The sequence below is a fragment of the Maniola jurtina genome, chromosome 9 (genome assembly GCF_905333055.1).
Source record: "Maniola jurtina chromosome 9, ilManJurt1.1, whole genome shotgun sequence".
In the NCBI taxonomy this organism is placed as follows: domain Eukaryota; kingdom Metazoa; phylum Arthropoda; class Insecta; order Lepidoptera; family Nymphalidae; genus Maniola; species Maniola jurtina.
In genome coordinates, this window is record NC_060037.1 from 2,412,362 (window position 1) to 2,438,974 (window position 26,613).

Here is a 26,613-nt window from a genome sequence, read left to right on the forward strand (position 1 = left end):
TGTTTGAAAGGTGGCTTGATCGAGAGTGTTCTTAGCTATAATCCAAAAAAATTGGTTCAGCCGTTTAAGAGTTATCAGCTCTTTTCTAGTTTTCTTGTAGAAAAGAAGGTTACATAACCGTTAGGTTCATAATATTATGTCAATTGACAAGTGTCATGCTGTTAAGATGGACGTTGCCTTGATACATAATTATTTATTTGAAAATGATGTTTTGGAAAACTCTGATACTTTGGATCGTAGGCGCGGAATAGTCCAAGAAAATCGGTTCAGCCGTTTGAAAGTTATCAGGTATTTTCGGTCTTTTCTAGTTACTGTAACTTCACTTGTCGGGGGTGTTATAAATTTTTAATTTACACTAGTCAGATTTATTCCTGTACTTGTGCTATAAGACCTACCCGCCAAATTTCATGATTCTAGGGTCAACGGGAAGTACCCTATAGGTTTTTTGACAGACACGACAGACAGACGGACGGACAGACGGACGGACGGAGGGACAGACAACAAAGTGATCCTATAAATCAAATTGTTTCAGAGCTATCGCCAAAAATCATTCACTTTCAAAATCAAAAGTTTCTAAAAAAATGCTACGTAGGACCAAGGAGGAGAACCTAATGAGGAATTTTTCAACGTTGCCATTCAAGCTTCTTGGAACTGTAATGCCTCCTCATCAGTTCTATAACAAAACTGCAAATCCTAAGTATCCTCCTACCTCTAGCATACTGTTGACTCCCATCCTCGCCACATCGAGGTCCCGTCCCTTGTAAGCCCTCAACTGAATATCGCCTCTAGCACTGTACCCGGCGCCCGTCACCTCCGCTATATGGCCGCCAGAGGTTGACAGCGTTGTTACTGTCATCTCGTTTTTAGTTAACGTCCCTGTCAACAGATAAATTAGATCAATTTATTCGATGACACGTTATTAGCTAACCCTTGTCTGAAGTATATAGAGCGAACATTGACTTTGCTCAAATCGAAGTAAGAAATAAGACATGAGTGTTAATAAATGCCGATGAACAACATAAAAAGAAAAGCAAAATATTTATTTGCGTTAACAACAAAATATATCACACTTCAAAATCTTTGAAAAGATAAGGTCCGGATTGAAACCTAAAAATGACATACTATGTATACTTGACTCACCAGTTTTATCACTGCATATGACATTGACGCATCCTAGAGTTTCAACAGTGGGCAGCTTCTTGACGATGGCATTCCTCTTGGCCATTCGCATCACCCCGAGCGCTAGAGTCACCGTCACCACGATTGGCAAACCTGTAGACAAGAGAAAAGCGATTGTTGATTTAAATTAGACCAGCAGTTGAATGAGAAAGAGTGCTCAGTGTGCATGTGCTGAAGAGTGAGAATGAGAATCGCTACGTAACTAAGGGAGTAGACTGGCGTAAAAACAGTCGGAGAACAGCTATTCGAATAGGCATGAGTAGCAACTTCTACTATCGTAAGCCAAGATCGACTTTGGGCCACTAAGCCAGCATAAAAAGTTGGTTCTTCTGATTAATAAGTTGGGAAACGACATTGACGAAGGACGTAGGAGCTCGCGGACAAAACACGCTTCTCTCTGTTTCTCGCTTGAGGCGCAACAATTCAGTGGATTTTTTTTTTAATTAGAGACCAGCGCTTGGCTGCAATCAGACTTGCTGGCAAGTGATGATGCATCCTACGATGGAACGCGCTTGCCTAGAAGATGCCGTTTCACTCTTGACTTGAAGGTATGCTGAAAGCTATGGATATCTATACAAGACAATATGTCCAGCAGTAGCCCTTACCCTCAGGAATAGCAGCTACAGCCAAACTGACGCCGATGGTGAACATCTCCTGCAGCTGCTTGCCTTGCAGCCAGCCCGTGACCATGATAAAACCGATGATGCAGAAGGAATACAACGACAGCTGAGCTCCAAGAGTGTCCATGGATTTCTGGAGAGGCGTCTTCGGAGCTTCCTCGGCTTGCATCATGCGGAAGATGTCACCGAATTCTGACCGCTCGCCTGTGCTCACTACGATACCCTGGTGAAATAATAATTCATACTTAATATTATAAATGCGAAAGTGTATCTGTCTGGCTGTATGTTTGCTAGCTTTTCACGGCCCAACAGTTAAACCGATTTTGATTAAAGGTAAGTACAGAGTTAGCTTGCGACCCGGAAATTGTCATAGGCAACTTTTATCCCGGAAAATCAAAGGGATCCCACGGGATTTTAAAAAAACCTAAATCCACGCGGACGAAGTCGCGGACATCAGCTAGTATTTTATAGATCTTAGCCTTAGACCGCCTTGACACGTACTACCAGGTGAAATCGCAGTCAAGGTAATTTTTGTCATCTATTGTAACTATGTTGATGGTACCACGCACATTACTGTCAGCAACATTCCCGCAAGTGCCAACAACTGCACAAAGTTTCAAACTATCAACTCAACGATTATGAACTAGGTATTTAAAACAGGAGTGATTAGGCATCTTTTAGGTAAACGCGTCCTATCTTAGGCGACATCATCACTTTCCATCAAGTGAGAATCGTGGTCAAGCGGTCAATAATTTAATAAACCAAAAAATTGCACGAACATATCCCAATTCCCATCACACTAATCACACTAATATTATAAAGGCGAAAGTTTGTATGTGTGTGTGTGTGTATTTTTGTTACTCGTTCACGCAACAACTACTATGTAAGTATGGGCATTTAATATTTACGCTCAATAATATACATAGCTTTTTATAATTTTCATCGGCCTTTACAGAAAACTATTGATTTCATTGGGGATTCAACTAGTTATAAGTTCGAGGTCGGGTCAAGGCTATCTGTTAGTTGTAATCATATTCTACGCAAATGCGTTTACTTTGTAAATTACCGACTGTACTTTAATCAGGGAATAAAAACGTTTTATCTGAGAACTTAGACATTCACAAAATATCATGAAAACGTTTATAATAATAAAATAAGTTATTTCGCGTATTTTAAAAAATGTAATAATGATACTCAATTTAGATTAACTTCCTCTAAATTAGAATAAATCTGAAAAATTACTTCCTTTTATTTCAATTGTGTACCTTAATGTTCCATAAAACAGGCACAAATACTTTTCGTAGTACGTTTGAAACATTTTTTACAAAGCAACAAAAAATAACGTGAACAAAAAGCAAAATGCTAGCATAAAGGAAAAATATTTTATTTTAATTGTCTAACAAAAATTACATAGTACAATAGCTCCACTTCGCCTATTGTACCTAGATTTGTCTTTTAGCAGAGCCTACTAAAAAAAAATGTTGAAAACATGGCGTGTAGGCATGCAACCAGTAGCCGACGGACCCGTACTATGTTATTTTCGCGCTATTCGACAAGATTTCAGCGCAGGTACATTGTCAATAAAAATATTGACTTCTGCTGCCCAATTTTTTTCCTTAGATACAATGAAATCATTCTTACATTAAACTGAGTCGATCCGAATTAAAAAAAAAATTGTCAATTTCATTGATTTTTATTGGCAACTCACGCTTGACCAAACAATTAACTATGCCAAAATTGTTTTCACAAAAAGGACCTAAAGTTTCCTGAGACAGTTTCCCTATCTCCTATGGTTTTGGATTTCCCCATACTTTTCCAGTTAAAAAATCGAACTGTATATTCAGATGACTGACAAGCTATAAGTGCTCTACCACTCATCTTCGGGGGTTTAAGTACTTCCAGAATCCTATTACGAATCCATTACTGAATGGGATCAACGTTAACCCGAGTGGAAATTATTCTATAATCTGAGCTGCTCGTTTAACTTGTAACTGCAAAGGTCAAAAGGCAATTGGTTCGTGTCGTAACTAGAAGTGTATCAAATAAGGGATTAGAATAACAGGCACAACTAAGAGGCTTAGTTTAATACCTAAAGAGTTCCGCTAGTAAAACCAAGCAACTAGTAATTTAAAGTTTTCAAAAAACCCCCGACTGTGGTTTGTACTCGTTCGTATTCAATTCGTTTTCGTGATTCGTGAAAATGCGATCCGAAATGTCCGTCATATAAAATGTACGTACGCGTGTGCTCTCATTCGTGTTTTTACAGATCTGTATTTTGACGGATCTGTCAAAATAGTGTTTTTACGATTATAATACATGGCATACATATTATAATACATGGCAATCGGGGTATGGGACGAGTCGTGGAGGGGAGACACCCCGCCAGCGCCTGCGGGCGATGCGTCCCCACCCCGATTGCCATGTCAACCTGTCGCGAACTAAACATACCTAGTCGGCGATGAAAATACTAACCTTCGCGTTTCCACATCGCACAAGCGTGCCGAGAAAAGCGATGTTATCCTTATTAACCCTTCCAGCTGCAGCTTTGTTCGGTAAAACGCTCTTCGAGGCGGGTTCCGTTTCGCCGGTGAACGACGACTCGTCTATCGCGAGGTCGGTCGCGTCGTAGAGTCGCAAGTCTGCGGGGACCCGATCGCCGACGTTAAGATGGATTATGTCGCCCGGAACTAGATTTCTTGCTAGGAAGTGCTCGACGCTGCCTTCTCGTAAACTAGAATAGAAAATAAAGTATTTTCGTTAATACCTATTAGACTGCAGCATCACTTACCATTAGGTAAGCTCGCAGTTAAGGGCTTACTTGTAATAGAACAAAAATCGTTAAAAAAAACATCGCTATAAAAGGCGGCAATAGATATTCGGTGAAAATTTCAACTCTCTACCTATTACGGTTCAGGAGATACAACCCGCTGACAGACATATCGACAAATGGACGGACAGACGAACTACAGCGGAGCCTTAGTAAAGAATGCCGTTGGCTGTTGGCACTCTTCGGATACGGAACCCTAAAATAATACACTGAAAAATTCCAAAATGGACGCCATGCTAATTAAAAACAATTAAAGAGTTCAGTGTTACGATGTTACGAGTATAATATCTGGTAAGTACGATGCTACGGAAGTGCCGACTCGCACTTGACCGCTTTAATAACATTTTGGTACGGAACCCTAGAAAAAGCCTTGGCTTGCCAATAATGTAACCACCATTTGAAGGTTACACGTTGCAGGTTAAATAAATTCGATATGCAATTTTGCTAGCAAAATGAAGTCATATCGATAACTCGATCATATTATCTTGGTTATTTCAACAATTTGTAGAACTAAATAAAATATAATTTATTATTAGCTTGTCGAATTAATACTTTACGCCAACGATGGCATATCGGCACGTCTTGCACTGTACATCTTAACTCTTGCTCTTTTTAACCCCCGACCCAAAAAGAGGGGAGTTATAAGTTTGACGTGTGTATCTGTGTATCTGTGTGTCTGTGTATCTGTGTATCTGTGTATCTGTGTATCTGTGTATCTGTCTGTGGCATCGTAGCGCCTAAACGAATGAACCGATTTTAATTTACTTTTTTTTGTTTGAAAGGTGGCTTGATCGAGAGTGTTCTTAGCTATAATCCAAAAAAATTGGTTCAGCCGTTTAAGAGTTATCAGCTCTTTTCTAGTTTTCTTGTAGAAAAGAAGGTTAGATAACCGTTAGGTTCATAATATTATGTCAATTGACAATTAATGTCAAGCTGTCAAGATGGACGTTGCCTAGATACATAATTATTTATTTGAAAATGATGTTTTGGAAAACTCAAATACTTTGTCGGGGGTGTTATAAATTTTTAATTTAAACTTGTTACGTTGGCCATTGGAAGCAATTTAGCATAATAAAAATAATTACCAGTTGCATGTCGGTGGTACCAGTTTGTTCAGCTCTTCAAGCGACTTCTCCGATCGATACTCCTGAACGAAGGCGACAGTCACCACGATCATAATCGCAATCGTGATCGACAAGGCATCGTCGAATTGCCGCATACAGACGCTGACGACCGCCGAACCTGCGGAAAACGAGTACATATTTTTAGATTAATAATATTGATGGGTTTAGGTTTTACTCAAGAAGTTTGGTATTTGGGATAGAGATAGCTTGCATCCCGGGGCCTAGCATAGCATAGCATAGGTTATTTTTAGGGTTCCTTACCTCAAACGGAAAAACGGACCCTTATAGAATCACTTTGTTGTCTGTCTGTCCGTCTGTGTCTTTCAAGAAAACCTATAGGATACTTCCCGTTGACCTAGAATCATGATATTTGGCAGGTAGGAGTCTGTGAATTTGTGGTTATATCACACATAAAAATAATTTTAATAAGTTCACGAAAAATTTAATTCACTAAATCACATATAGATGGCACAGACCGTTATTAACTTGCAGAGTTCTACATAAAGGTGTTATGTATATCTTGTACGATGTTACGGAACCCTGCGTGTGCGAGTCCGACTCGCACTTGGCCGGTTTTTTTTCTGGAAAATCGAAGAGGTCCTATGGGATTTAAAAAAACCTAAATCCACGCGGATGTGATTAATGAATCCAAGCGCATCATCAACACTTAATATAATTTCATCAATGACCAACTCACAGTTGAGTTAGTATTGCAAATACTAGACGCGCATTAATTTATGCGACTGGTCAAGGTGACTTTTGATTGATAACAATGGTATAATAGTTTTATAGAGTATCTGAATACACGCGACGTTTAGGACAGCCTCAGACCTATGCAGAACAAAGTTATCACTCAAAATGCAATCCAAACATTGCTTTCATTGACTGAACTGAACGAAGCCACAGTTCACGACAGTTAGGGAACTTGTATCAAAACTTCGAGGCTTCGACGTAACTGGCAGGCGTCAAATGTTGCCTACATTTGACCTTAGGCAATCCTCAGGAACGCCGAGTATTAGTCAAAATGTAAACTTTCGGCTTAATCTGCCTACCTCCCTAGGAGGAGGTGCTTATGATTGCCTATTTTTTTTATTAACCCCCGACCCAAAAAGAGGGGTGTTATAAGTTTGTCGTGTGTATCTGTGTATCTGTCTGTGACTTCGTAGCTCCTAAACTAATGAACCGATTTTAATTTAGTTTTTTTTTGTTTGAAAGGTGGCTTGATCGAGAGTGTTCTTAGCTATAATCCGAAAAAATCGGTTCAGCCGTTTGAAAGTTATTAGCTCTTTTCTAGTTACTGTAACCTTCACTTGTCGGGGGCGTTATAAATTTTTTAATTTCCACTCGTTCAGATACAAGTTAGCCCTTGACTGCAATCTCACCTGGTGGTAAGTGATGATGCAGTCTAAGATGGAAACGGGCTAACCTGGAAGGGGTAGGGCAGTTTTTATTAAACCGAAACTTCTTTGGTTTCTACACGGCATTGTACCGGAATGCTAAATCGCTTGGCGACACGGCTTTGCCGGTAGGGTGGAAACAGCCACGGCCGAAGCCTCCAACCAGACCAGGCCAGAAATTTAGAAATTTCTAAGCCCCTGCCGGGAATCGAACCCGGGGCCGCCTACTAATAAGACCACAGCGCTTAGCAGCGCCAGAGAGGCTGTCAAAATTTTGAATCCGATTTCGAAACTCAATTTTGTCTTCAGACTAAGCTATCCTGAACTAGTTAGTACCTATTTCAGAGTTATAACTTACTAGCTGATGCCCGCGACTTCGTCCGCGTGGATATAGGCTTTTTTGAAATCCCGTGGGTACTCATTGATTTTTCGGAATACAAATTAGCCTATGTCTTAATCCAGGTTATAATCTATCTCCATGCCAAATTTCATCCAAATCACTCAAAAACGTTGCGTGATTAAGTAACAAACATCCGAACATCCACACTTTCAAATTTATAATATTAAGTAGGATAACACAGAGTTATAAATACAGATAAAGTCACAGAATCTCAGGAAATAATATAAAACCCAATTTTAATAATTCCTCCGCAAACAGAGGATTTCACGAAAACCCAAAGAGAGATAGATAACAGCTGTAATGTAGACGATGAGTCAAGATAGAATTTAGGCAAAATCCCGCGTTTGGAAAATATGGTACAAATTTTATCTAGTGGATAGTTATAATTAAATTATTCTTGAACTTGAATTATTTATTCTAATGATAACAGATTTGCGCTTGACCTTCACGCTTCGTGGCAAGTGAAGATGTTGTGTAAGACTCGCGCCAACAGCTCGAAATTGTAGTATTATTTAAACCAAATTATATTGTATTCTTATAATTTTTACATTTTTTTTAAACTTTACGGGGTCCTTAGTAAAACAAGGAGTTAGAGTTTCGTCCAGTTTGTCTGTACGTCAGTCATTTTACAAATAAACTATGAGAAATGAAAAGTTCAAAGCATTATAGAAACAAGTCTATGTGATTTTGTAAAGTGGTGATAATAAAAAAAGAATACCCGGCTGAGTTTGTTGTGGGCTCTTCTCAGACTTGGGCGCGTTTGGAACCCGCCCGTTTAAGTTATTAATTATCACCGTTATATCGTACAACAATTTCGACCATCAAAATGAGTACAATAGTTCCTACTTTGAATGAATGATTTTGACTTTGACTTTGACTCAAAGCTTGCATCCACAAAAATAAGAAAAACCCGTCAAGTGCGAGTCGGACTCGCTCACGAAGGGTTCCATACCATCGTACAAAAAATACTGCACAATCTACACGACATATTATGTAATTTTTTTTCGGAATTATTTTTTTCGGAAAACCTTTTTAACGGTTTTCGGAATTTTTTCTTTACTTGTGCTATAAGGCCTACCTACCTGCCCATGATTCTAGGTCAATGGGAAGTACCCTATTGGCTTTCTAGACAGACACGACGGACGGACGGTCAGGCAGACTGTCAATAAAGTGATCCTACAAGAGTTCCTTTTTCTCTTTGAGGTACGGAACCCTAAAAATGAATGTAAATGCGAAAGTGTGTCTGTCTGTCAAAAAGATAGCTGGAAATCCATCATTTAAACACTTGAAACGAACATAAGACTTTTATGCCGGAAAATGAGAGTTCCCACAGGATTTATTATAACCTAAACGCGAACGAACTCGCAGGCTTCAGCTAGTCTTTTATACCTAATTAGACTTCATTTAGTAAAAATTATAACTTATTGTTTTCTTTAACAAATCACTTGATTTTTTGCCTGCAAGTTTAAAATTGTAAATTTCAGTTGCCTTGAAAAACACGCGAATCATCACCGAAGTTATTGCCATTTTTTTATCTTCAAGATTATTATAATTTTTCCAACGCAAAAAAACTTAAATAACTAATTCTTCAGTAAAATAATATAAGGAAAATAAAACGTTTAATATATTTTATTGTAATAGGTGACCCGCCAGAAAATGCTCCGATTTACTTAAAAATAATCTTATTTAGATACTTTTAATTCTGTGAATTGGATAATGAAAAATACTTATGGTAGATTTTAACCAAGTCACTCGTGGAATTTGTGTAAAATCCCTTCTTAGTGGGGTACGCAAAACTATAAAGCATATTTTGTTGTATATTGGTACTAAGTCATTTTATCCAAATATGTAGATCACAAAACCTTGAGTTCGAAATAGACTTAAGTAGCCAGGTTATATAAAGTTTGTTGAACTTTTTTAACGATATGTCTAAAGGATGTTAAATACATAGTATGCATCGTCATTACAACAACTTAGGGTAGGTTCACACCTGATTTTTTTGTCGACCACACTCCATATCAAGGATCAGATTCGGTAGTAGCAAAGTCAAAGTGAGTTCTTTGGATCTAAGATCTTGGATCTTAGCGACGATATCTTAAGAGGGGTCTCTCCGTCACTCACTCCATACAAACGTAGTTCGTCTCTCATTGGAATACTGACCAATCATACTCAATGGAATTTTATAGAAACGTTCCGGGAACTAATATCTATGCCTGTGGTTTTCCAGATTTCCGTTGAAATATTCGGTTTCAAAGTTACGCGGTCTTAAAAATTCACATACTAATCTTTGAGCCCCTGTAATTTTAAAACTACATATTTTTAGAAAAATCTAAAACACCACGGGCACAGATATTAGTTTCTAGAATATGTCTGAAAAATTTCATGGACTTTGGTTGCTTAGTATTCAAATGAAATTGGGACTACGATTGTATGGAGTAAGTGACGGAGAGAGCCCTGTTAACACTGATCATGATTAGCAAAAAGAGCATGTATGAACGCACCCTAACAGAACGCAAATTTTTACGGTGCGCGTTCTCATGTCGTGCATTTAAAAGTAAAACGAGTTTTGCGCAACCGTTTCTTACAACCAGACACGCTTGAGCTACTTTTATTGACTTGTTTTCTGCGCTAACTCTAGAATGATAATACATAATTTATTATCTAGTCTTGAACGGTTTGAACTTCTATTAACGCCCATAGACCGTATCAACTATCATCCCGAGTTTCCGATTTTTTAACGAGAACAATTACTTTTTCCATATTTTAAATAGCCCTCCTAGGTTTCTAAAGGTAGGTAAGTAAATTATTTTTAATCCCCGACCTAAAAAGAGGTGTGTTATAAGTTTGACGTGTGTATCTGTGTATCTGTCTGTGGCATCGTAGCTCCTAAACTAATGAACCGATTTTAATTTAGTTTTATTTTGTTTGAAAGGTGGCTTGATCGAGAGTGATCTTAGCTATAATTCAAGAAAATCGGTTCAGCCGGTGGAATGTTATCAGCTTTTTTCTAGTTACTGTAAACTTCACTTGTCGGGGGTTTATAAATTTTTAATTTACACTTGTATTAACATATTTTTATTTACATATAAATAGCAGGGAACTGACTGCTACCTAGGTATAAGGTAGGTAATTACTTACAGCTTATAATATGTTTATTAATTTGTAAATGCCGGATGTTTATATTTACCAAATCGCCTTCTAACTAGCTACAGGCTGATTTCATACCAAAGTCACCATTTCGATCTGACAGTTTCTTTTCTCTTTACATAGGCTGCACTGAAAGTATCGGGAATGGAATATTTCCACTGTCCCTGTTATATTAAAATCTTTTTAATTGAAAACTCCTAGGTTTTAAAAATCGAATACCATTTATTTATTTAGAAAAAGATTCTCGGTCTTGTCACAAGGTCTTGTCAAACTTGTTTAGTCGTTGAGAAAATGGAATTGACTCGAGAAAATTCTAGAGCGATGATTTATTATGACTTTCGAAGTGGTTTAACACAAAAAGAGTGTGTCGACCGGATGATTTCTGCATTTGGTGATGAAGCCCCATCTAAAACCACAGTTTATCGCTGGTTTGCTGAATTTCAACGTGGACGTGTCAAGCTCAGTGATGATCCCCGTCAAGGTCGTCCAAAAACTGCAGTCACCCAAGAAAACGTTGATGCTGTGCGTAAGCTGATTGAGGAAGATCGACATGTGACATACCGCGAAATTCAGGCAACTTTAGACATTGGCATGAGTCAAATACAAATAATCTTGCATGAACAATTAGGTGTAAAAAAGTTGTTTTCCCGATGGATACCGCATATGCTCTGTGAAGAGCAAAAAGCGGCTCGCGTTACTTGGTGCGTCAGAACTCTCGAAAGATTCCACGCAGGATCCTCAAATGCTGTATACAACATCGTATCAGGTGACGAATCCTGGATATACGCGTACAAACTCGAAACAAAAAACCAGTCACGAGTTTGGGTGTTCGAAAATGAGTTAAAGCCAACAAAAATTGTTCGTTCACGAAGTGTTGCAAAAAAATGGTGGCCACGTTTGTCTCCAAAACCGGCCATGTTGCGACTATTCCTCTTGAGGGACAAAGAACGGTTAATGCAGAATGGTATGCTAGCATTTGTTTGCCACAGGTCGTTTCTGAACTCCGTAAAGAGAACTGCAACCGCCACATCATCCTCCATCACGACAATGCGAGTTCTCACACCGCGCACAGAACAAAAGAGTTTTTAGAGCAAGAAAACATAGAATTATTAGACCATCCGCCGTACAGCCCCGACCTAAGCCCTAATGATTTCTGTACTTTCCCTAAAATAAAGAATACATTGCGTGGTCAGAGATTTTCATCACCTGAAGAAGCTGTGGACGCCTACAAAACGGCCATTTTGGAGACCCCAACTTCCGAATGGAATGGTTGCTTCAATATTGGTTCCATCGTATGGAAAAATGTGTCAAATTTCGCGGAGAATACTTCGAAAAGCAATAAATACATTTTTAAATAGTAATGTTGTGTCACTTCCTTGATTCCCGAAATTTTCAGTGCCGCCCTCGTATAAGAGGTGTTATAAGTTTGACGTGTTTATCTGTGTAGGTATCTGTCTGTGGCATCGTAGCTCCTAAAGTAATGAACCGATTTAATTTACTTATTTTTTGTTTTGAAGGTGGCTTGATCGAGAGTGTTCTTAGCTTTAATCGAAGAAAAAATCGGTTCAGCCGTTTGAAAGTTATCAGCTCTTTTCTAGTTACTGTAACCTTTTTTTTCATTTACACTTGTCAATATTGAAGTGTGTAATTAAATTAGACCATGCTGAATAATTAAACATTGAAAATTTCACCGTCAGAAACGCCATATAAAGCTCACATTTTCATGCTTTACTGTGAGTCGAGTCGGAGTGGAGTCCACCAGAGTGGAGATGGACGCAGATGTGTTTAGCAGACCAAGCAGATTATTGTTAAATGACGTGATAATTTTTTCGCGTCATATACTTATCAGTAATGTGATTCGTCTACTGAACATTTCTCTCCGCTCCGCTTAGGTGGAAACCGGGCCTAAGGAATACGATATATTTCCATGCTTTACTGTGAGTCGAGTTTGAGTGGTGTTGGCATCAGTCAGTGTAACGTGCGAAGACCTAAAGAATAAAGATGCTGAGATAGGCAGCTGTTTTTAACCCCCGACCCAAAAAGAGGGGAGTTATAAGTTTGACGTGTGCATCTGTGTATCTGTGTGTCTGTGTATCTGTGTATTTGTGTATCTGTGTATCTGTGTATCTGTCTGTGGCATCGTAGCGCCTAAACGAATGAACCGATTTTAATTTACTTTTTTTTGTTTGAAAGGTGGCTTGATCGAGAGTGCTCTTAGCTATAATCCAAAAAAATTGGTTTACCCGTTTAAGAGTTATCAGCTCTTTTCTAGTTTTCTTGTAGAAAAGAAGGTTAGATAACCGTTAGGTTCATAATATTATGTCAATTGACAAATGTCAAGCTGTCAAGATGGACGTTGCCTAGATACATAATTATTTATTTGAAAATGATGTTTTGGAAAACTCAAATACTTTGTCGGGGGTGTTATAAATTTTTAATTTACACTTGTATACAATGTATATGTGCCCGGAAGTTATCCATCTCGCCAAGTCAAACAAAGCTCGTGTAAACAGCATTCACAAACGGAAAATCCATTAAAGTTTAATTCCATTAACGCAACTTAATTAAGCCCGTTTGTCGCGCCCGGGGAGCAAACGCGAGAGCTGCAATCATCACTAATGCATACCCATTACGTGCCCAGGAAATGGATACTTGAGTAGGTAAAGTAGGTAATGGTACTTAGATAAAGTACCTACGCCACTTTGTGACAAGTGTAAATTAAAAATTTATATCACCCCCGACAAGTGAAGGTTACAGTAACTAGAAAAGAGCTGATAACTTTCAAACGGCTGAACCGATTTTCTTCTACTATAGCTAAGAACACTCTCGATCAAGCCACCTTTCAAACAAAAAAAACTAAATTAAAATCGGTTCATTAGTTTAGGAGCTACGATGCCACAGACAGATACACAGATACACACATCAAACTTATAACACCCCTCTTTTTGGGTCGGGGGTTAAAAAGATAAGTTGTCACACAAAAAATGTGACAGAAAAGTGTCGCTTCGACTTTATAGTTTCCGAACCCGGAAAATCAAACAATTCCCACGGGATCTTTAAAAACCTAAATCCACGCGAACGAAGTCGCGGGCATCCTCTAGTTGCATTATAAAACTTACTTATTCAGATAATGTGAATTTTTGAGCTGCGGCTCGATTGCGGTAGAGTGACAGCTACAATGTCACGATCGCAATCACCTCTGATTGGTTGATGCTCGCTTACTATTGGCTACAATGTATTGTTGCAACAAGAATACCATAAATTCAGCCAATCACAACGATTGCGATTGTAATAATGATTGATACAGTTTTCCCGCAATCTCATCTTATGACAAGTGATGACGCGGCCCCAGATGGATGGATGGAGGGAGATCCTTAACTGGTAAGTAATCATTACCTACCATTTAAGATCGTTATCAACCACAAACCTGTAATAGATAATATCTACACAAACGATTTGTAATACGACTTTCTTTATCGATCGATATCAATTAATTCGTTCAAAATCAGGTCTCCAATAAAAACGTAGGTACTCAAGATAATATGGAGTAAGTAGTACCGGTCATACTACATTAACATGAAAGCGGCGCGGCGCCTAAAAGGTGGACAAAAATTTAAATATTGAAGTAGAGTATGCCCCAGACTTCATACTGCGGATTTAAGTGACTGCAAAAATCCCGCAGTATTTTAAAAAGTCTTTGATTTTATTGGGACAAAAGTGTAGTACGCGACAGGTCGACATGGCATTGGGGGCGTCCCCCTGCCTCAAACCCTGACTGTTATGCCCAATCTGTTGCGAATTATATGTATAGTACACGACAAGTCGAGATGGCAATCGCGGTATGAGACAGGGAGACGCCCCACAGACCCGTGCGGGTGTAGGGGCGTCCCCACCCCGATTTTCACGAAAATTGTTGGTCTGTTGGAGTTATAAATTTGATAACAATCTGCGTAATTTATTCGTTCTCGAATATCGGATGATTGCAAGGAGTTGCACGTATAAATGCAAATATACATAGGTACCTAATTTGGTACTAAGTTTTCCTAGTTTTTATAGGTACTTATACTAGTTGAACCACATATTTTACTTAACCAACTCGTGATTTAAGATATTTTAAGCAGCAGTAATCCGTTTTGAGTCAAAAACTAGCTAGACCGTGTAATTTATGTGTCATTTTGGTTAACTTGGACTTTTGAACCAATCTTGCAGTTTGTTTACATAAATTCCGTCTACCGACGACCTCCCGTTGTGAGCGCTGTGGTTTTTATAAGTAAGAAGTCCGGGGTTCAATTCCTATCATATTCATAAACTAGCTGATGCCCGCAGCTTCGCCCGCGTGAATTGGTCAGATCCCCTGCAGCATCAGGATTGAGGAGTTGGGACTCCTTTTTTATGAAACAACTAGCTGATGCCCGCAGCTTCGCCCGCGTGGCTTGGTCAGATCCTCTGCAGCATCAGGATTGAGGAGTTTGAATCCAAATTTTTTTTGAAACAATGTCGCAAAGTTCCTCTATCGATTAAAAAAGAAATGACGCAAATCGGTTCAGAAATCTCGGAGATTTCGGTGTACATAGGTAGAAAAACACAACTCCCTTCTTGAAAGTCGGTTAAAAAAGTAGCCTATGTTACACCCTGGTCAATCCTCTACTTGTATGTGAAAATCCCGTTAAAATCGGTTCAGCCGTTCCGAAGATTAGCCTTTTCAAACAGACAGACAGACAGACAGACAGACAGACAGACAGACAGACAGACAGACAGACAGACAGACAGACAAAAATTTTAAAAACGTGTGATTCAGTCATGGTATCGTTCAAATAACCATATGACCTTAATATGTGGTAGTCATTTCGAAATTACAGACAGACACTCCAATTTTATTTATTAGTATAGATTCTTTAAAAACCTTTCCAGTTTACAAGTTACACAAGTGTAAATAAAAATTTATAACACCCCCGACGATCCAAAGTATTTGAGTTTTCCAAAACATCATTTTCAAATAAATAATTATGTATTTAGGCAACGTCCATTTTGACAGCTTGACATTTGTCTATTGACATAATATTATTATGAACCTAACGGTTATCTAACCTTCTTTTCTACAAGAAAACTAGAAAAGAGCTGATAACTCTTAAACGGCTGAACCAATTTTTTTAGATTATAGCTAAGAACACTCTCGATCAAGCCACCTTGCAAACAAAAAAAACTAAATTAAAATCAGTTCATTCGTTTAGACGCTACGATGCCACACACAGATACACAGATACACAGACACACAGATACACAGACACACAGATACACACGTCAAACTTATAACACCCCTCTTTTTGGGTCGGGGGTTAAAAATAATAAATAGATTCTACAACTATGTTTTTCTTCCTCAACGGTTCTCCTTCCTTGACTTGAAACTCATTTGGCCCCACAAAGTTTAAGGCGTCAATTTTTACCCACAACGCTGTTCAAAAGATCCTTAGCAGTAACATTAACTTACCTAGCAACAGAAGTATGAGCGGGTTCTGGAACTGCTCGATGTACTTCTTCCACAACGGTTCCTCTTCTTTGACTTGAAACTCGTTTGGACCCACAAAGTTCATCCGGTCGTTTGCTTCGCGCCATGATAGTCCCCGACGCACGTCTACTTGGAGACGTTCCGCCACCTACGACAAAAAAAAATATGGAAACATCCTAGTCTCAAATGTTCGATTATTTTGTCCAGTACCATATCCCTGAGCCCACTTTATTCTCAGTCATGATTTTCATCGTCAACCGATAGACATCCACTGCCGAACATAGGTACGTCTCTTTAAGAACTTCACACGCCACGGCTATGTGCGGCCTGAATCCAGCGGCACCCTACAGTTACTCTCAGTAGTTCGATTTTTAACACCCATACCCATAATCGGATTTTACGCGGCACGCACTGAAAGAGTGATAATAGCCACAGCCGAAACCCCTCATATACGAAAGCTCAAAGTCACACACCGGATGATGGAGCGAACTATACTCAGTTTCTTTCACAGGGCATAATTCCGAAGCAAAACATTATACTTAACTTATCCAAACCTGTATTATTTGTGCATTACAAAGACATCTAATAATGTGTATGTCAACCATCGCGTGCTGAGATGACGCAAATTGCAGTTAGGTATGGTAGTTATTTCTATATTCTCGACTTCAATTTTAAATGACAAGAACTGAAAATGAATTTTCCTTAATTGTTTAGCCTTGCAGTAAGGTCACCATTTTGGCACAGTCTTAGTTTAGGTACTTAAGTACTTTATATGCAAAAGCAAAAGGAGGAAAAAGGATCTCAATTCTCAATCGTTTTCCATCAAACAGCACGTCATGATATTATTTGTCGACCTTTTTGGCGCCTCGGACTTTTCGAACCAAAAATACCAGAATTCGTTTAACCGCAAATCAAAGCTGACCTGGAAACCATCCCACGTTGGTAACGAATTTTCACATTTTAATACCGTAATGTCGTAAACATCCATACTTATATTATACTTATCCATACTAATATTATAAATCCGAAAGTGTGTCTGTCTGTCTGTCTGCTAGCTTTTCACGGCCCAACAGGTTAACCGATTTTTATGAAATTTGGAACAGTCCGCACTCTGAATTATGAACTTCAGAAGAAAAAGATCTCTATAGTGACGATTTTAGTCCTTAATCTAAAGGTAAACCCTGGTAAGCTGTACCTTTGACATGACAGTTGACACAATAGAGGAAATATGGCGAGTGAGTTCTCAAAATGTATGCATTATACATTCTCTGTCTACATCCACTTGTTACAGTTTTCAGTTATAGAAATAGAAATAATAAACCCGTTCATTCTTCACCCTTGTATAATATCGAGAGAACGGAGGTTAGTGTAAATATTGTCTGCAGTAATGAGATGCGCTAAGCGTCAGAGCTTAGCCATTGTCTCAAATGATCTGTATTGTCTGAAATGTCTGTCTGTCTGAGATTATACCTCTCGTGATAGCTAAGCTGTATCTATATTAAAATTAATCTGTTGGATTTTACGTTTTAGTCAACCTCAGAGAGATATTCTAATTTATAAACAAGTAAGTAGTAATATGTATATGTCAACATGGTTGACGAAAATAGTCATTACCATTATGTCAAGTGTCAACTCATCGCCGGCCCAATACCACGGGTCTCCTCTCAGAATGAGAAGGATTTAAGCTATAGTCCAGCACGCTGGTCAAGTGGTGATTGGTAGGTTTCACACGAAAAATAGCCTAACATGTTAATCCTCCAGAACGCAAACCATCTCTGCACGCTCTGCACATGTTTAAGCACTGAGGTCGATTCAGCGGTTTAGCCATGAAGTTGTACTTGAAAATTACTTTAGATAACTTATCATTTTAATTTAACCCATCGCCGCACTGGCCTACTACAGAGAACAGGCTTCTTCTCAGAATAAGAAGGGTTAGGCCAAATTCCAAGGCCAAGTGCGGATTGGCGGCTTTCATACACCTTTGAGAACATTATAGAAAACTCGGCATGCAGGTTTCCACACGATGTTCTCCTTCACCGTTAAAGCAAGTGATATTCAATGATTTAGACACCTGTTTACTTGGAAAATTCCTTTTAGCCTACAACAAAATGTAAAGGTGATGCTGAATAATTAATTTAAAAATAATAAAGAGCTTATTAATTGAGACGATAAATAATAATATGTGATTCTGATTATAATTAATAATGCCACCAAACTAGCTCAACGGCAAATACCTGATTGGTATTAATAAACAGGGCACTAAATGCCCCGTTTCTTACAAGACAAAATACGCACCTAGTATAGTAAAATGGAGTTCCTTCGGAAATTCAGAAGGAGAACCAGAGTAACCGGAATAACTCGACGAGATGCGAAGCTGAAGTGGCAATGGGCAAGGCACATAGTTCGAAAACCCGATAGACGTTGCAGTCGCAAGATGCTAGAGTGACGACCTTGCAATGGAAAGTGCAGCGTTGGATAACCCCCTACTAGGTGGGTAGATGACATCAAACGAGTAGCAAAGTACCAATGGATTTAGGCAGCGCAAGAAATTTTTACCATTTGTTATTACAGCGGTAATAAAAATTCACACTTTGTGAAAATTTCAACTCTGCCTTTTACGGTGCATGAAATACAGTCCCCTGACAGACAGACAGACGGAGAGACGGACAACAGAGGATAATACAACCCCTTTGTTACCCTTCAGCTACGGGACCCTGTAAATTTTGGTATTTTTCGCATTGTCAGTTGGAGTCAAACAATCTTTGAACTTCATTCTGTTATTTTGAAGTCGTGGTATAACTTGACTGAATGAAAGGGACGTAAATTTTCCCGATGATAAATGGGTGTGACAGTAATTCTACGTCTATACAATGTGAATAAACATAGTATAATAATATGTGATAATTTATTACTTGCAAATATTTGGACAGATGACTAGTTATTGAACGAGTTTTTGTTCTATACAAGCAGATGATCGTCACAGTTTAACGGTTGTGTTGTCAGTGCCTACTCATTCGAACATTCAATTTTGCTCTATCATTTTGCCATAAATTATTTAATACCAAGTTATACGAAATAACAAGTGTAAATTAAAAATTTATATCACCCCCGACAAGTGAAGGTTACAATAACTAGAAAAGAGCTGATAACTTTCAAACGGCTGAACCGATTTTCTTGGATTATAGCTTAGCACACACTCGATCAAGCCACCTTTCAAACAAAAAAAAAAAAAAAAAAAATTAAAATCGGTTCATTAGTTTAGGAGCTACGATGCCACAGACAGATACACACATACAAAGATCCACACGTCAAACTTATAAGTTAACACCCCTCTTTTTGGGCCTTTGGACTTATAGAATTAGTATTTATTTATTAGATTATACGACTAATCTGGAAAACTTATTAGGTATAATTCCAATAATATAATTATTATTACTACGCTATATCAATAGACATAAGACAGACACGAGACAACGACCTCGATTTCGAAAAAGGTTTTCGACCGCTAGATTGCTTTGAACTTGTAGTTTGTGCGGTCAAATATGAATTGAATCTATTGCTATTTCAAATAGCAATTAAAGTTACGCGTACATAGTACTATTATTTATTTTGTATTTACGAAATCGTTTGGGTATAGGTTTTATAAAACTATTCAGCGAAGCAAACTTTCATACGAACGTGTTAATTAAAATTTTTATGTCAATAGAACAAATTACAAAACTATGCTATTGTCCTCCTATATAGCAGTGGTCAAATTTACCTGAAGTAATTTCGTATCTTGTACCTAGTTTACCTAGGTAGGGTGTATTAGGATGTAGTGTTTAGAGGAATTATTATATCATACAAATATGTATAACAATTCTCAAAACAAAATCAAAACAATAGTTCAAATCAAAATATATCAAAATAGTTAGCTCAAAATGAAAACAATAGTTTTCATTTTGATGGTCAAAATGACAATAATTTATTGATTTTGACTTTGACTTTGACACTAAAGCCCTTCTAGCTAATCCGGTATTTGACAACTATTCAAATCAGTATTTTTTTATCAAACATCAAAACGCGCTTAGTATGCGAGCTTCTATAAAATACTGGCATGTGACATCACAATGATTTGACGAGCTTTTTTAGTTTAATCGATAATTAATTTAAAATGGTTATTACACTTAAAACTAACAACGGATTTTGGAAGACCCTCTATTTCATAATAATTACTGAGAAACAATATAATTTTGGCATAGGCAAATACCGTATTATTTGGCAGTCTTAAGGAGCTAAAATTATGCGAAAGTTATATCAACTTTAAATTAAAAGAAATAAGTCTAGAAACGATTTAAAGAAACCCGGTCAATAGGTTTTGATTCCCTTGACATGTCTTGACAGACATTCAAGAAGTGATCCTATAGGAGTTCCTTTTGTCCTTTTGAGAATCCTAAAAATTAAGAGAATCCGAACAATAAACAATAATAAAAATTGGTTAAAGGAAAAACAAATTCCGTTTTTCGAAAATTCAGAAAAAAATTTTTGGATGATTCAAATTTTCTTCACAAATGGGACATCACGGAAAATCTGGGTCGAGGCCCTACAGTAGACAAAACAAAAGCACGTCCCTTTTGGGGGTAGGATTACTCAAATCTGGGACAGAACAGTGAAGCACGTGTTGTGTTTGTATGCCTGTCTAAGTGAAGAGCTGATAGGTACCCGCGGCCTCGTCCGCGTGGATTTAGATTTTAAAAAACCGGTCAAGTGCGAGTCGGACTTGCACGCGAAGGATTCGCGACAAAAAAATACCCAACACTTTTATGTAGCATACTGCAAGTTAATAACGGATTGCGGGATCTATATTTGATTTAATAAATTATTTTTTTCGCGAACACATTTTAATTGCCTCAAGGCCGACGCCGAATTTAGGCGCGACCTCAGTCCTTTAGAAAGGACTGAAATTAATAATCCAGGTAGCTAAGAACCTGTGAGGACACGCCCGGGCAAGGAGGCTCGGCCTCGAGGCCCGTACCCCGATAAACGTTAGTTTGTCGAGAAGACACCACACACACATTTTAATTTTTTTTGTGATGTAACCAGAAATTCACGGTTTTCGTATTTTTACGGTTTTTCATTTAGACATACGGAACCCTACAAGTACCAGATCTATCATTTGATAATTTCAAGTCATGTTATGACTTACGTTATGTCAAAGTGGTGATAGGACTTCGTCTGTGTTGGTGTTAGCTGGCGGGCGTGTTCTGCCTTTTTGGAGTGTTTTTTTTTTGTTAAAACTGACTGGAAAGCGCTCTAAGGGGGTGCCGGCGAGCGCTGGCACATACGGGGTCCATACTTGTATAGTTTAACTAACTTGTTACAAATAACTACAAACTTGACATTGGCTAATATTTGTAAAGCCAGACGAGAGAGGAAAAAAAAAGTGGTGATAACCGTAAGCGGATAATTTGCTTACGCCCACTATTCACTAAGTTTCACGTCAAATCAGTCTAACACTAGTGTCACGCAACTGCCCTATTTATCCTATTTGCGCCGTTTTAAGCTTATTAGCGACTGGATCAAAACAGGCAGTTTGAGCATTCAAATTATTCAGAAAATATCATCATCACCATTATCAACCGATAGACTCGTTTCATGTTGTCTGTCCACCTAGTAGGGTTCTTCAAAGTCTTCCAACGTTGCACTTTCTGGTGCGAAATCGCCATTTTAGCATCATGGGCTCCCAATGTCTATCTGCTTTTCGAACTGTTGCCACCTCAGCGTGGAGCTATGTCGTGTTGGTTACTCTGGTTATCTTAGTATTCGTGAAAGAATCGAGTAAACGACACAGCTCATTCAGAGAGAGTTACAGGAGCATATTTTTTCACCAGACTACAGCGAAGCTCGAAAGGAGGCTTATGTGAATGATTTTATATAAATTGCGAACAAACGAGCAGGCGGGTCACGTAATATTAAGTGATTACCGCGGCCCATGAACATTTGGAGCACCAAAGGAACCCCCAATGCGTTGCCGGCCTTTCAGGAATTTATTCAATAATCCCATGTTGAAATCTAGTGGGAACACCGCCTAAGGGAGGTGGTCCCACAGTTTACTTGTGCATGGAATAAAACAACGGGTGGTCGAAGTGCACCAAACACCCAGGCAGTGCACTGATGAAATTTCTTACGATGACGTGCAGTGCGGTTGTAGAAAAAGGAGGATAGAATCAAATCAAACAACTCCTCAGACCAATATATAAGCGATAGAACACGCAAAGCGAGCTTACGTCTCTGCGGTGCTCCAGGTTTACCAACAAATTGGCAATAGCTTGGGATCATCCATAAGTCAGAGAGTCTCTTTTGAATCATTAAACCAGGATATAAGGAAGTATGATTGTACCAACCTCCTCCCAACTGAGGATGGAACTCTCGACCGCACTGATCCACATGTCGCCGGCGCCCGCGCTCACGTCCCCCGCACCCCGCCGCCCGCCCTCCTCCGTGTTCGAATGCTGCAACAATTATAGTGAACCCGTTAATCATCATCAATACAAGTGTAAATTAAAAATTCATAACACCCCCGACAAGTGAAGGTTACAGTAACTAGAAAAGAGCTGATAACTTTCAAACGGCTGAACCGATTTTCTTGGATTATAGCTAAGGTACCATCTTTTTTGATAACTCAAATATTTTTGAAACCAGCTGATGCCCACGACTTTGTTTGCGTGGATTAGGTTTTTAAAAAGAATTAAAACTCCAGGATAAAAAGAATAAGCCCATTTCCGGGATATAAGTTATCACTATGCCAAACATCAAGATTGGTTCAGCAGTTGAACCGAGAAAAGAAAAGATACAGATTACAGACAGACAGACACACTTTCGCATTTATTATACAACCAGTTTTTGCCTGTGGCTCCATCGGCATGAGATTTATAGATAAGTTAATTTATTTACCTACAAATATTTAGTACAAAGTAGGGTATACAATTCATATGAACACATCATTTAATAGCTCTTGTAATAAGTTTGTTCCTTATTTACATAAACTCATTTAAATAATGAACTATCATTGTCTAATGTACATATTTGTATGGCTTACTCTACTTAGTTAAAAGAAGTACCTACTTAATAAGATAAAGTACTTAAGAAGTTGTGACTACCTATGAAAAATGTAATTTCTGGTTTAAACCAATGGAATCTATCACTGGGCATTCCGAGCCAGTGGTAGATTCACTTGAATGAGATTTGCCATGTTATTTTAAGACTATAGACTTCTTATAGGTTTTCCTGAAATCTATAAGTAAAGCCCTTTTTTTTTTTTGAAGTTTAGGCTCAGTAGTTTCTGAGATAATTATTTTAAAATTATAAAAGACACAGGATATTATTGAGGTCTTTATATGAGACCCTCACAACAAGCAAGTCCTTTTATTTGATATATCACATATAACAGTTTGCAAAACCTTTTTTATAATTTGCCACCCAAAAGTATATTCAAAATTCATTTATTTACATTACCCATCATGCATATATGTAAACCAAATATCAACTTAATCAGTCCAGTAGATTTGGAGCAAATTGGCTAGACAGACATACAGACAGATAGACAACTGAACCTATATGGGTTCCATTTTCATGTTCCAGTTTCATGTATTAAAGTTATTTATATAACTTTAATACCAACAGTCACATTTACCAATACTTATTACTTGTGCACCTGTTGGCCAGAAGCCACATTGCTTCTGTGTGCATTAGTAATAGGCTTTTCTGTGAAATTGTATGTCTCAGTGAGAAAGTCAAAAGGGCAGTAACTATTGTGAATTATTTTGATTAAATTCATACTATAAGTGGGTCTCTCAATCTATCTGTCTGTCTGCCACTTGGTCTGTTACCTTTACACGACACATCTGCTTACATTTGATTAAAAGTTTAGTACAGCTTGCTTCCTGGGGATGGACATAGGCAACTTTTTATTCCAGAAAGTAAAGAGTCCCCACAGGATTTTTAAAAGCCTAAATCTATGCAAACAAAGTTAGTCTTATCTAATAAGACAAAAATGTCCCCTTAACGAATAAAATGTCTGACATTGTTATTCATATGACTAGTTTTTTAAATTGTATATTAATGCAGTTATTATTACTTGTGTTAGAATTAAAATGTGTATTGATATTGTTTGAATATTTTAGCAAACAGTTAGATTTTAGTAAACAAGAGTAAACTAAAATTTTTAGTTAAAAGATAAAAAAACAAGAATAAGCCTTTTATCCTAAACAACCAGTGTCCTATTTAATAATGTGAAGAGCTTAATGAATGAGAATTTAGGTTAGCAGTCACTTGAAGTCTTGAAGAGCTCTGAAAAGCCTGGCAAAAAACATATTACAGCTGGCTGAAAATATTTTCTGGAATTTGGAGGAAGACACATAAAGAGCGCGAGTGTCTTCACCAACAAGGAAATTGTTTATTTTACCACTTTCGCCGATAAGTCGCACATAGTGAAAGTAAGTAGAATTGCAATGAGGCAAAGTCGTGTTGGCGGCCTAATAAAAATTGCATCGACGTTTTTCTACACGCGAATAATCTTATACGGTGCACTCTAAACTATAACTACGATTTGAGAGAAAAATCTAGACCGTAGACCGCTAAAATCACTCCCTAGTCCCTTCCACATTGAACTGCATTGGGAGGCGTACGTAAACGCTCGCTACTGCTATGAATTAAACGACAATTTTAAATTACCATGGCTCCCGAACGACCAGCAATGACTAACTAACACAAAGCATTTAATGAATCAATAACATCTGGATGGTACACAAACAAAATCAATAATTTTAACAACTGTTTTGCACTATGCATACCAGACTGGCCGTGTCTTGGCTGTCTAAGGAGTATTTGTCGGTCTCTCTTGCTTGGTGGTCGGAGAAATTCTCATATTTGCGTGTAGGGCTACTTCTCATCTTTCACGAAAAATGTCTTGGAGCTTAGGACTCGAAAGACATTTTTTCTATTTCACCGAAAAGACAACACAAACCACGAAAGATCGCGAATTCACTAACAAAGTGCTAACAAAATGACAGCTGACTCAACAGTCGACAATTTGACAAGCAAGAAGATGACGTTTTTCAATCAATGTCAAACGCAAATGTCACATCACAACAAATTATGCGTTCAAGTTAACAATAAAAGTTTTTAAAATGATAAATAAATTAATCAGGAATCGTTAATATAAAAATGGGCGCGCTTTTTTAACAATGCTTGAAATAGTTGTACAGTTCAAAAAAACAAATATAATTGAGTTTTAAATAACTCGAGGCTCGTTCGTTGTAGTACCTACGTACCTACTTATGTGAATGTAATTAAATTCTAAACTTTTCTTCAATAACTAATCACCAACTAAAGCTTCCACCAGTTTCAAACGGAACTCGCATTCGCATACTTACAGGTAGATAGGTACATACTAATGCATCATCGAGCACATTGGTGTGGTAATGCATTTCATAATAGCTACACAGGTACTTTTGTTATACTTAGCTAGCTAGATACTACAAGAAAAAAACTTGATTTGGTGATCATTGATCTACATAGATACAATTTCATATAATTGGCACTTACATCCCAGTTAGCCGGTTCATCCTCCCACAGTTGAATTTTCGTGTATTCCCTATATCCATCTTTATCGTTTCTGCTACGTCGAAACATTTGAACACATCGCGTGTCTCACTCATACACGTTGACGTTGACACTAACAACCTTCACTTTTTTGCAAAGTTTGCGGAAAATTGCACATAATTAATATAAAACACTTCATTTTCTGGTAATTTGGTGACTAGTTGTTCACACCACTTAATTTTAAACACAGATAGGTCTGTTCACGAATTATAAATAAAAATCAAATTAAATTAATTTTTATGGTCCGACGTGTCGTATCCAATATAAAATACTGATTTATTGTTATTTCATTTACCTCAATAGTTACCAACTAGCTACTATCTATGAACACTCACTCGTATGTATAAATCGTGACTAAAACGTGTTTAGCGTTCGTGTTATCTAAACATAATGTATTCGATATGCCTTATCTGTTCGTTTTGACCTTACGCAAATGCTTTTGAATGCGATTTTCTAATTCAATAAGTTGATATTCAATTTACTTAATTGCGTACGCCATTAGAGGTATGAATACCATAGAACACTTAATTACTAATTAATCCATACTAATATTATAAATGCGAAAGTGTGTCCGTCTGTCTGCTACCTTTTCACGGCCCAATAGTTTAACCGATTCTGACGAAAGGTACAGAGTTAGCTTATATCCCGGGGACGGACCTAGGCTACTTTTTATCCCGGAAAATCAGAGTTCCCACAGGATTCCTAAAGACCCATCCGCTCAACCGATTTGTACGTTTGGTACCGAGATAGCATGCGTCATGTTATTGACAT

The 26,613-nt window shown here is 37.9% G+C and overlaps 1 protein-coding gene across 2 annotated transcripts in view; it reads right to left on the reverse strand.

The window, feature by feature from the left end:
* LOC123868068 (calcium-transporting ATPase type 2C member 1) overlaps window positions 1–26,213 on the reverse strand; it is a 32,459-nt gene extending 6,246 nt beyond the window's left edge. The window contains exons 1-8 of one of the 2 annotated variants that reach the window (XM_045910414.1): window positions 25,786–26,213; window positions 22,584–22,691; window positions 16,183–16,348; window positions 5,712–5,868; window positions 4,272–4,530; window positions 1,785–2,022; window positions 1,141–1,272; window positions 710–876 (exon numbers count right to left, since the gene is read on the reverse strand). In XM_045910414.1, coding sequence (XP_045766370.1) covers window positions 710–876; window positions 1,141–1,272; window positions 1,785–2,022; window positions 4,272–4,530; window positions 5,712–5,868; window positions 16,183–16,348; window positions 22,584–22,691; window positions 25,786–25,872 — 1,314 coding nt within the window. In that variant the 5' untranslated portion in view covers window positions 25,873–26,213. Of the gene's footprint in view, window positions 1–709; window positions 877–1,140; window positions 1,273–1,784; window positions 2,023–4,271; window positions 4,531–5,711; window positions 5,869–16,182; window positions 16,349–22,583; window positions 22,692–25,031; window positions 25,247–25,785 lie in introns of those variants that run through there. The other variant, XM_045910413.1, reaches the window with a different exon arrangement.
* Between the last annotated feature and the right edge of the window lie 400 nt (window positions 26,214–26,613).